General features: G+C 34.8%; 2 protein-coding genes across 2 annotated transcripts; both read right to left on the bottom strand.

Annotated features, from left to right (window-relative positions):
• Positions 1-388: 388 nt before the first annotated feature.
• LOC133299929 (cold-regulated 413 plasma membrane protein 1-like) lies at positions 389-4,056 on the bottom strand. Its single transcript, XM_061499423.1, has 4 exons — positions 3,764-4,056; positions 2,136-2,243; positions 1,956-2,026; positions 389-877 (listed from the first exon to the last, which is right to left on the bottom strand). Exons 1-4 carry the CDS (start codon positions 4,054-4,056, stop codon positions 624-626), a joined length of 726 nt encoding a protein of 241 aa, XP_061355407.1. The 3' UTR covers positions 389-623.
• A 1,138-nt stretch (positions 4,057-5,194) lies between these two features.
• LOC133299920 (uncharacterized) lies at positions 5,195-6,364 on the bottom strand. The gene is made up of 2 exons (XM_061499415.1): positions 6,137-6,364; positions 5,195-5,953 (listed from the first exon to the last, which is right to left on the bottom strand). The coding sequence occupies exons 1-2, from the start codon at positions 6,362-6,364 to the stop codon at positions 5,195-5,197; spliced, it is 987 nt and encodes a 328-aa protein (XP_061355399.1).
• Between the last annotated feature and the right edge of the window lie 5,175 nt (positions 6,365-11,539).

Below are 11,539 nucleotides of genomic sequence, written 5' to 3'. Positions count from 1 at the left end.
AAAATCTGTATTTTTTTTTTCTTTTGGCATATTATTTCATTTTTTCTTGTGTTGGTAAAGCTTATTCTTTCATTTTAAGTATGCAGAAATAACACAGCATATTATCATCTAATCCACAATATTAGCCATGATAACATGGTATAGCTGAACCTAATATTTTCACACAACCATTAACCCTTTTTGTTTTGGGTATTATCTTTGTGTTTTTAAATTCTGCGATTCTTCTGATATTGATAACTTCTAAATGTTTAAAAAAATATTATTCTTAAAAGACTTAAAAAGTTACTATACACATGCACGTGCACACAATGGTGTATAATCCAAAGGCCAACCATATTATAATCCCACAACATAAAGTTACAATGATTTGCACATTATAATATATGATTTATGAATACACAAGAAGCTAGGGATATACCACATTGCTCATCAGTTTTACATTTTAGGTTCAATGAAGCCAAAAGTCTTTCAATAATATTTCACTTCACATTTATACACATACAAACTATAGGGACATGCGTAAGCCACAAATCAATTTCCATTAAATGAACAATAGAGAAGATCAATTGTTTCACTCACAAACATCAACCAAATCCAAATTTGCTACTCTATTAAGTTTGTGCCTATACAATGTAAAGCACCAGCGTCCAGATGGGAAAGACTAACAGAAGGATTATGCCAACTGTATTTGATATGCCGTGAGCTTTTGTGAAGGAATTTCTAAAACCACCAGATGCCCGAATGTGTTCTTGCAGCAAATAACATGCAATGACAAGGCATATTGCCACCCCAACTGCATTGCTTCTACATGTGTTTGCAAATAGACCAGGAGCTACAACGATAAGAAGAATTAAAGCTGCAGGCAATTCCAGCCAATCTGCCATAACAATCATGAATTGTTACTAATTATAATAGTGTACATATATATATATATATATATATATATATATAACCAGTGTCAAATTTGAAACTTGACACCTCATATGAGAGCCATTAGATCAAAAAAGATTAATGGTGTCACATGTTTACAAATCAGACTCGTTGATATTTTTTGATCTAATGGCTCTCAGATGAGGTGTCAAATTTCAAATTTGACACTGGTGTCAAAAGATCCTATCTCTCTCTCTCTCTCTCTCTATATATATATATATATATATCAATTTATATTGGTGTAAGAATAAAAAGCCTTAACCAAATGGTGGTAACTCAGTTGGTGCATGAGAGCTGAGCAGGTGAGGGTGAGACGTGAGAGCATGTGTTCGATCCTCCCAGTACCACCTTTAGGAGGGATTTAAAGCCTTAATCCTAGACCCGCCCCGAATCGGACTAGTCGCGAAGCGATGAACCGATTGGAAAATTTTCCACAAAAAAGAATGAGAAGCCTTACATCCAATCTTTTTTTTTTTTTTTTGTAAATAAAGAGGGGCTAAGCCCCAACCTTACATCCAATCTTAACAGACTTTGAAAGCTACTAATAGAAGTAAGGGGGAATGGGAAACGTGTATCTAGGATCCAACTCACTTAAACCTCCCCCTCAAATGGAAGAAGCTCAGTGTCTTTTCGCTTATATGTTCCTTGCTTAGTTCATTTCTACCTGATGCGAGACTTTATTACTCACATTTGAATTACTAACACTTCCTTCCACCACATAACCACAACCCCTTGGTAAAGACCAAAACAGATACTAGTTGAGGTAAGCTCAATAGGTTCCTATAGTAGTTAGTTTTAACATTTATGAATATACACTGATATAGATATATCAATTGGATGTGATGTGGGAGAGTTAAAACTGAGAAGTATGGTTGCTCTGGAATGACAAAGAACACAACAGTGATAGCACAATAATACTTGCAAGTTTAATCAATGGATAGCAGCAAATAATTTTAAGAGATACCACTTATAGTGTGCATCTTATAAACAAAAGCCAGATCACTCTCTGCAAAATTTTACCATACCAGGGAAGTGCCTTGGAAGGAAAAGCCGTAATACAACTGCAATGAGAGCAATCCACTTCCCAACTTCTCCCCTGTGTAACCATGAAAATAAGTAAGCATAGATACAAAAAACCAAAAGTTGATATTGGAGAAAATTCGAAGTACAAGATTAATAAAAATAATGCATGGCAGGCTAACCACCTGAACACATTAAAAATCCATGAAGGCAGGCTGAAGAAAATGTATGGAATGAGTAGTGAAGTAAGAATGTTCGTCTTCCAATTTGTGCGATCCAAAATTAACAAATAACTGCAGTGCACAAATTAAAAATTATCAGTGAAGACAAAGAAAAACTCTTGTTTGAGCAAAACATTTTCTAACAATTTCATCCTCTAAGCATAAACATTAAACAAACAGAAATAATTTGAAGATAAAAAGGGAAAGGCTAAAGTAAACATCAAGTAGTTTAAATGTCTATAAATTATTACTTATTTAATTTTGTTGAGCCATTTAATGTCTCATACTAGCATTGGATACAATATTATCATCAGTGAAGAACTAAAATTTAAATGGGGAGAGCAATAGAAGATGATGGACTTCCTACCCTTTAATTTGAAGATAAAAAGGGAAAGGCTAAAGTAAACATCAAGTAGTTTAAATGTCTATAAATTATTACTTATTTAATTTTGTTGAGCCATTTAATGTCTCATACTAGCATTGGATACAATATTATCATCAGTGAAGAACTAAAATTTAAATGGGGAGAGCAATAGAAGATGATGGACTTCCTACCCTTAATTTCTAGCAAATGGGTCTTATATACACCAATAAATGATCTATGATCCATCATTTTCATTTCCTATTCTCTTTTTTGTGAACTGCAAGCTACATAACATGGTTAACCTACAAGACCAAAGCAGCTTGGTAGCTAGCAAGGCTCATAACCTTGAGGTCACAGGTTCAAACCTCATCTCCCCAAGTTTTTTTTTTTTTTTTTTTTTACAAAAACTGCGGTTCAAGAAGGCCAAACACAGCATCAAGCTTCTTGAACAAAATTATGCCCTCCAATGCACAGATGGGAAGTTTGATAAAGAGAGACAAGCAATGATGGATTGGAGAAGAAATGATAAATAGTGATATATCAAAAACAAAAATCATAGTAAATAGCATGGAATTGATCCCCCAATCACTACAACATTTAAGAGATTCATTCCTTGCATCAGGCTTCACCAAACAAATCATAAAACCAACATAAGAAGATGGGATTGCACTCACTTCAAAAGATACACAGTAATAACAATAATAATAATAAGGGGTTTGCATTTATCATTTAACATGACACAACTAATTTTCCTACCCACAACATTTTGTGGGGCTCACACTTTTTGAAACAAAAAAAAACTACGGCACGCAAAACGAATTTCTATAACATTACACAATCACTTTTCCTATAACATAACTCTTATAAAACCCTAATAATAATAATAATAATAATAATAATAATAATAATAAGAGGTATGATATTCTTATTATTTATTTTTTTTAACTACCACTCTAATCACCGTTGAATAAGAGGAAAAATTAAAAGAAGAAAGAAGAAAGAAAAATAACTTTTGAATCCAACGATAATTAAAATGGTAGTAAAAAAAAATGAGTAGTAAGAATATCCTACCTCTACTAATAATACTAACCGCCCCACAAAAAGTGGAGAAATGTGAAGAGAAATTAAAGGACACTCACTTCACAAAATCATAAATTTTTTCTATAGTCAAACTCAGTCCATAAGAAACAGAGAGATTATTAAAGTATATGGCTTAATGGCTACATACATAGCAGCAATGGAAGCGATCAATTCGAGGATGGAGACTCCAAAACCTGAGATACCAAGGTTGATGACATGTTGAGCAAGCTTATTAGCAGCTGCACCCATTTCACTGAGATCAGAGCTAATCAATTGTGCTGCTTCATCTTGAAAAACCGTCCTCATTATTGCCATGTAGTTCTTGCTCTTCCACAAACGGAACTCAGAAGAAACAAGTGCAATGCAAACAAAGGCCTGACACAAACAGAATATGGAAGTGAAAAAAACATTAAACAAAGGAAAAGATCTAGAATTGTGCATTGACGTCACCGACCATGATCACTTCAGAATTGGAAACGCCACGTGGAGATTAACGATTCAGTCACAACATAGATGAGCTGGCTTTGGATAAATTTAGTATATTCTGGTCCTTTGCTGACTCGATCTTTATATTAAAAAAAATATTCAATGAGTAATATATTTAATTATTTTAGATTAATGTAAATTGATATAGAACTGTTTTAACGCAGTTTTGTCTGAACTATAGACCATTTTTTTTTTTTGGTAAACAAAAAAACTATAGACCATTTGACATATAAGAATTATTTGAATAGTACATTATATTTTGAGATTTATATTTGTCATTTAACATAACACAACAAATTATTTTACACACACAACATTTTGTGGGCTCACAGTTTTTGAAGAAAAAAGAAAAAAAGAAAATTACGGCACTCAAAATGAATCTCTATAACATTACAGAATCATTTTTCCTACAACATACCTCTTATAAAACCCTTATATTTAATATCCAAAAAAAAAAAAAAACCCTTATATTTTTATAAGTTTGACGATAATTGTGCTTTCTTTTTTTAATATATATCTACATTCTAATTCTGCAACATACTCTAAATATAAAGTGATCTGTTTTTTAAAAATTGCGCACCTAACATTGTTTTTAGTTGTTTAATTAGTTTGACTCCATAATACAATTCCTAGTTTGGACTCATTATAAAATCAAATAATCAATTAAATTGTCTAGTAATATTTTTAGGATTGTACCAATAACTACAAAAAAAAATATGTAAAATATTAATTCAATCTAAAAGTTTAAGTTGTTGGATGATGTTACATTAATGATTTTATATATTTCTAGCATGTCCCCTCACACGGGAGGCCATTGGGCTTTAAAAGTGGACAATGCGCAGGCCCAACTACATGTACTAAGAAATTTCCCTAATGTCTGCCAAAGTCCAGCCTATAGTTCTTTTAAATTTTTTTAAAACAGTTAGCAACTTTTCTTCCTCCAAAACAGTGAGGAAATTAGACGCAATGACTAGTAAAATGTCTTTTTCTCCAATGTAAGCATACCTAAGATGATTAGGTAAAGGCTTAAGCTCTAAAGTGAGAGGTTCTTCAATTGAAGGTTTGAGAATTTTAAATCATCTCATGGACAACTCTAAAGACTCAAAATTTTATTTTTCCAGTTTGGGATAGATCTAGTAGTCAACCGTTTGGACCATTCTTTGGACCATTCTTCAGCATCCGCCCTATTGACTTCTAAACTCTCACAAACAGTGGCTGCTAAAGGATCAACTAATTTTGCCTCCATGAATCCCTCTTTAACAACAACATCAATTACATCCATTCTAGAACACTCTTCCATTTCTCTTGGGTATTTCATGGCTTTTAAAATATTAAATTTAATTTGCTCACCCTCCTTCACATCTATAACATCCCCTCCAATGGCTAAAAAATCTCTACCTAAAATTATAGGCACTTCCTTATCCTCCTTATAGTCTAAAATGATAAAGTCAATAGGTAAAATGAATTTATCTACCTTGACTAGGACATTCTCTATTTTTCCTTCAGGGTAAACTATGGATCTATCAGCCAATTGTAGATTGACAATTGTAGGGTTGGGTTCTCCTACTTTTAACTTCCTAAATACTTTCATAGGCATCAAATTGATGTTGGCTCCTAAGTCACACAATGTCTTTCCTATGTAGTGATCACCTATGGTGCAAGGAATTGTAAAACTCCCTAGATCCTCTAATTTAGGAGGTAACTTGCTCAGCAAGTATTTACTGCTCTCTTGAGTAAGAGCAACATTTTCAAATTTTGCCAATCTCCTTTTTCTTGAGAGAATTTCTTTCATGAATTTTACATAACCGAGCATCTGTTCTAATGCATCCACAAAAGGAAGATTTATATGGACCTATTTTAGGAGATCTAAAAACTTCTTAAATTGAGTGTCTTGCTTTTGTTTTTGAAGCCTTTGAAGAAAGGGTGGAGGAGGTCTGTTAGAGGCATTAAATGCCTCAACATTAGGCTGAGAAGGTTGGCTTTTTGAAGCAACTTTTGCCTTTGAACTAGTCTATACAATTTTGTCTAATTGAACCTGAATTTCAGGTTCAACCAGAATAGGGGAAGTGACTTCAACTTCGGATTCCTTGCTGATGTCCTTGGTTATTGCAGGTTGCTGACTTGTTGATGAACCTTCATCTTGCTTTTGATTCTCCTTGTTCTTCTCTTGTTCCAATGTTGCCTCTGCCATCCTTTTCAGCTTTGAAGGTCTGATTACATCTTCAAGCTGATCCACTAACCTACTGTTCCTCAACTCTATCATTTGGCATTACTCATTGTTGTTTCTCATAGGCTCTTCAGTGTTACTAGTTAGGGTACCTAAAGGTCTATTGTTTAAAGCACTGGCTGTGTGACTTAGCTAAGATTCTAAATTCCTAAGAGATGCAGGAATACTCTGCACAACAGCCTCTAAGCTATTTTGTTTAACTTCAGTCTTAGCTAAATAATCTCTAAGCAAGGTCTCTAGAGAGGAAGAGGGTACTTTCCCTGCTGATTTTGAGAGTACTGAGCAGATGGTTGCTGCCTGGCAGGTTGTTGTTGGTAATTCTGAGTGGGAAAATATGGTCTTTGTTGGGAATTTGAGGGACCAACTTGTTGTCCTTGCCCTTGAGAATATTGGAAACCAGTATTTTGTCTCCAACATCGATTAAAATTGTTGGAAAAATTATTTTGATTTCTAGTGGGGTTTCACACATAGAAGACGGATTCTGGGTTGGATGAGTAGCTCTCAAAAAGGTGAGGACCATTACAAAAGACATATGAATCTTTTGAAGTGGAAGAAACAGCTTGGACTTGAAGTTTAGAGGGTTAGGGTTGGGCTAATTTGGCTTATATAGCTTGACCTTGATTCCTAACTAAGGTTGACAATGCATCAAACTTAGCTGAAAGTGTTGTCATAGAATCTACCTCATGCATTCCAGCCACTCTCCTTGGTTGGGATCTATCAGTAGGCCATTGGGAGTAATTTTGAGTCATTTGCTCTAATAGCTCATGGACTTGATCGAAAGATCTAGACATAAACATGCCATTTGCAGTAGAATCAACTAAGGTTATGTTTTGAGAGTTTAAACCATTGTAGAAAGTTTGTATCAAGGCCCAAGAGGATATCTTGATGCGTAAAATCGGCAAGTGCACCGATCGTACCAAGTAATAAAGAGTGAGTAGAGTATCGTCTCCACGAGGATTGAGGCACCTAAGTTGTTATAACTATTCCTCTCTTGTTGGATTAATCAAAATAAGTTGAGAATGATTGTAGTTCATGAAACAAACTAAAACAATTAAAGTAAAAATGTAAATGATTCTAAAAGTGTTTTCAGAATGCAAGAACAAAAGATTAAGGATTGGGAGAATATTTGAGAAAATATTGCGGTAAGAGAAACAAACACATTTCTGATCCCCACCTTGCAACTTGGATTACGTTTACATTTACCTATTCAATTGATCGAACAATTCATCATCTTTATATGATTAGTTAAGCCCTAATCCCTTAGTGATCTTAACCTTGTCAACTCTATTAGAATCCTAATCCCTTGGAAATTCATTTTCGAGTTAACCCTTAGAATCAATGAACCTTTAACGTTCGCTGTTCATGTAGCCTATCCCTAGTGCGTACATGAACAGTTATCTTATTCTTTGTCAGGAATTAGAATTCCAACATCCCTATCGAAAACCCTAACCCTCGCAATCCTACTAGATTGATCAGTTCCAATAGAATTATAAAATGAAGAACAAGAAAAGATAAACTCAATTAAAATAGATAAACATAAATTTCAACCAAGGTACAAGGGGTTCACATCAAGGGTTGTGACCCTTACCACAACGATAGAACTAGCCAGACATGTTCATGTCTAACAAAATAACAATAAAAGAAAATAGCATTTAAAACCTAAAAGAGAAAAGGAAGATGAAGCTCTTCCGTCTTGATGACCGAATCCTTGAATCTCCTCGAAGCTCCAAGGAATTCCCACTCTCTTTGTTGGTTTTCTCTTCTTAGTTGTCAAAAGGTTTGTTCTTCTTCTGTTTCTCATCCTTTTATTAGGTTTTGGGAAAACCTCTTTTCACTTGCACCCCAATTGGGCTTTATTTTGGGTGATTCGCAGTAAAAATTATATCGCCCACGCACGGGGCGCCAAGCCTGGCGCCCCAAACTTGGGAGAAACAGAAGCTGAATCTATCAACGGCGCCCCGAGCGCCAACTCTGGAGTGCCGTGCGCCAGTCCCGCGCGCCGTGCGCCAACTCCTGCGCGCCGGGCGCCAGGTTGGCGCGCCATGCGCGGCTGAAACAGAAGCAAATCGTCACTTTGGCGCCCCTTGCGCCAGATACTGCGCCCCGTGCGCCAACCTCTGCGCGTCGTGCGCCAGCGGGAAATTTGGTTTCTCCATTTTTGCTCCTTTTTGCGGCGTTTCCTGCTATTTAACATATAACTTGAGTGAGAGCATGATTGAGAATGAATAATCAATATTTTTTGCATTTAATGACTATTTTCACACATTTATGATTAATTCCTTGCTTCTTATAAGTTAGAAAACATCATCTGCTAGACTCACATCATATCCCATGATTCATACACTGTTTAAGGAGAAGTTTAAATCTCTCCCAAACATACACTAGAACTTCATAATCTTTCTGCATGAAATTGGTGATCTCTCCTCTGGTTTGGATAATCTTATTAGATGGGAAAATTTTCATCATGAACTTTTCAGCTAGATTATGCCAAGTTGTTATGGAATTTGATGAAGGGAGTTTAACCACTCTTTTGCTTTATCAGTGAGAGAATGACGAAATAGTTTCAGCCTAAGAACATCATCTGAAATGGCTGGATTCCTAAAAGTGTTGGCAACTTTAAAGAAGTTCCTTAGATGTTTATGTGGGTCTTCTAAGAGTAGGCCATGGTTTTATCCCACATTCTGCAGCATGGTGAACATGATAGGTTCTAATTTAAAAGGCACTTCTATAACTGGTTGAACTATACTTGGATCAAGTTCATCCAAGACTGGAATGATAAAGTCCATCATGGACTTGTCATTATCATCCATGGGTTGGTTCCCTATCTTTCTAGGTTGTTCCTCATTGTTATTCCCATTTCCTTGATTCTTTATTTAATCAAAATTGGGGTTTTGAATCTGCCCATTTGCTCTTTGGTTCTTTCTTCTAAGCCTAAAGGTCTTCTCTAGTTAGGGTCAAAGGCTTCTAAGAAAGGATGAGGGATTGCACCCATGCACCCTCTCTCTAACTTAATAAACCTAAGCCTAAACTAGTTGTATCAAGCAGAAGTCTTAACTAGCAAAAATTTGACAAAAACGAAAACAACAAACAAAAGAAAGATTCGAAGAATAAAAAAAAATAGCAATTGACAAAGAAACAATCTTATATCAACTAACAAAAATAAAAACAGTAAACCAGCAATCAGGACAATAGAATAAAAGCAAAATAGAAAATAAATGAAGAAAACAACTCACAAGAGAAAATAATAGCAGCAAAAATATAAACTAACAGAGAAAGAAAGAAGCTACACTAAATTAAAAATAAAAAATAGCAGAAAATTAATTCGACACAACAATCACAAGAGAATTCAAGTAATCTGGCAATGTACGCCTTTCGATCCTCGAAAATGGTGCCAAAAATTTGTTGCATTGATAGAAATTACGCAAGTTTGGCGTGCAAGTATACTCGACAACAAGTAGTAATGGGACATCTTAGACCCTTATATCATTCCCATAATGAAATGCTACACTAAGCTAACTGGAAATGTTACTGTTTTTTTAAGAGATATTGTGATTGAGTAAAAAAAAAATCAATTGTTAGATGAAATGAGTAATTAATGAGAAATGTAAAAAAAAAAAAATTCTTTTCTGATGCAGGAATTTTGTGTAAGGAAAACTTAACTAATGAGTAACAATGCTCTAAAACAAAGAAGTAAAAAAATTGTGTTGTTAAAAATATTATAAAAATGGGTTGAATATTTGGTTTCCCTTCCCCAAAGCACTCAAGTGAATGGATTTTTTTACCAAGTTGTTTACCACTTGTTTTTGGTTAACTAACTCAATGATTAACTTTTAATCCCTGATGCTACCCGGCAAGTATACCGATCGCACAAGTAATACAGTGATAAGAAAAGTATCATCTCCACAGGGATTGTGATCAAATATCAAATAATCGTTCCTTTTAAGACGGGAAATGTTCAAATAAATGTGACAAAATATTGTGGATTTGAGTAATAATAAGAACTAAGATAAAAACGCATTTTTGGAATTTTTGTTGTGAAAAATAAAACAGAGATTGATTTTATAAAATATGAGAAGGCATTGTAGCTAGAGTGCACTCACCATATGATCCCACCTTTTACTCTGGATTGATTTAAAATAATCATTTAAGTAAATACCCAGATAATTTATCATCTAAAAATTATTAAATAGTTAACCTTCAATCCCTTGCAAGGTTAACCCTTTAACCCTAATTGAAACCCCAATTCCTTGCGATGTTTCTCATGAAATTAAGCAATGAGCACAATAAATTAAACATCTGCAATGTTATATACGTCTATTCCTAGCACGCACACAAATTGTTATCATACTCCCTTTCAAGATCAAAAACTCCAATATTCCTATATAGGGTTCTTACTCTCAAGCTATCATCAACTATTAGATTGATCAATTTTAACAAAGAAGATAGAAATTACGCACAGAGTAGAGATAATATAAATATATAAAAGAGTAATTATAAACTAATTCGTTGTAACAAGGGTTCACATAGGGTTTGTGACCCTAACTACAATAAAGAATACTAGCCAACCATGATCATGGCTGACATAAAACTAATGAAGATAGAGATGAAAGAATGTAATTACAAAAAAGACTAAGAACAATCCTCTATTCCTCTCTTCCTTCTGGAATCCTTGTTTTCTCTCTGACGTCGAAAAGTTTTTCAATAAACCCTCACAGCTTCCTTTTTATATCCCTCATTCGTTTCTTCCTAATTTTCCCTTTTCAGAAAACGGTGTTTTTCTCGCAAACTGGCGCGGGATCGCGCCACTGTGGCGCAGAACCGCGCCACATCCCTGGAAGACGGCCCAACAACCTATCTGGCGCCAAACCGCGCCACTATGGCGCCAAGTCACGCCATTTCTCTAGAGGATGGCCCAGAAAAATCTGATGCAGCTCAGGACCAATTCTCGTGCAGATTCGCGCCAACCGTCTTTAAAAATTTCGTTTTCTCCTTCTTTCTCCCTATATAAACATGACAAATAGGTGTGAAATATCATTGAAATGGAAAAGTCAATATAATAAGCAAATATGTATATAAACTGCTATTTTATGACTTAATCTTTTTCATTTTTAGCTTCGAAAACTACATTTGCGAGAGACACATCAAATCATTCCCAGATTTAAATGTTGTTGTCCCTAGCAACAAACAAGATTCAAACATAGAAGAACCAAA

Source organism: Gastrolobium bilobum, unplaced genomic scaffold (assembly GCF_033153095.1).
Source record: "Gastrolobium bilobum isolate Gb01-03AN ecotype WA unplaced genomic scaffold, APGP_CSIRO_Gbil_v1 utg19316, whole genome shotgun sequence".
In the NCBI taxonomy this organism is placed as follows: Eukaryota; Viridiplantae; Streptophyta; class Magnoliopsida; order Fabales; family Fabaceae; genus Gastrolobium; species Gastrolobium bilobum.
Note: the sequence above shows the minus strand (reverse complement) of the source record. Positions and strands in the feature narration are given on the sequence as shown.

Coding starts and splice junctions, on each gene's coding strand:
- LOC133299920 (XM_061499415.1), bottom strand. CDS start 6,364: ATGATAGAGTTGAGGAACAGTAGGTTAGTGGATCAGCTTGAAGATGTA. Junction 5,954..6,136: donor TGGTTGAACCTGAAATTCAG/GTTCAATTAGAC, acceptor CTCCTAAAATAG/GTCCATATAAATCTTCCTTT.
- LOC133299929 (XM_061499423.1), bottom strand. CDS start 4,056: ATGCACAATTCTAGATCTTTTCCTTTGTTTAATGTTTTTTTCACTTCC. Junction 2,027..2,135: donor TGGATTTTTAATGTGTTCAG/GTGGTTAGCCTG, acceptor ATGGTTACACAG/GGGAGAAGTTGGGAAGTGGA. Junction 878..1,955: donor CCTTCCAAGGCACTTCCCTG/GTATGGTAAAAT, acceptor TTGTTATGGCAG/ATTGGCTGGAATTGCCTGCA.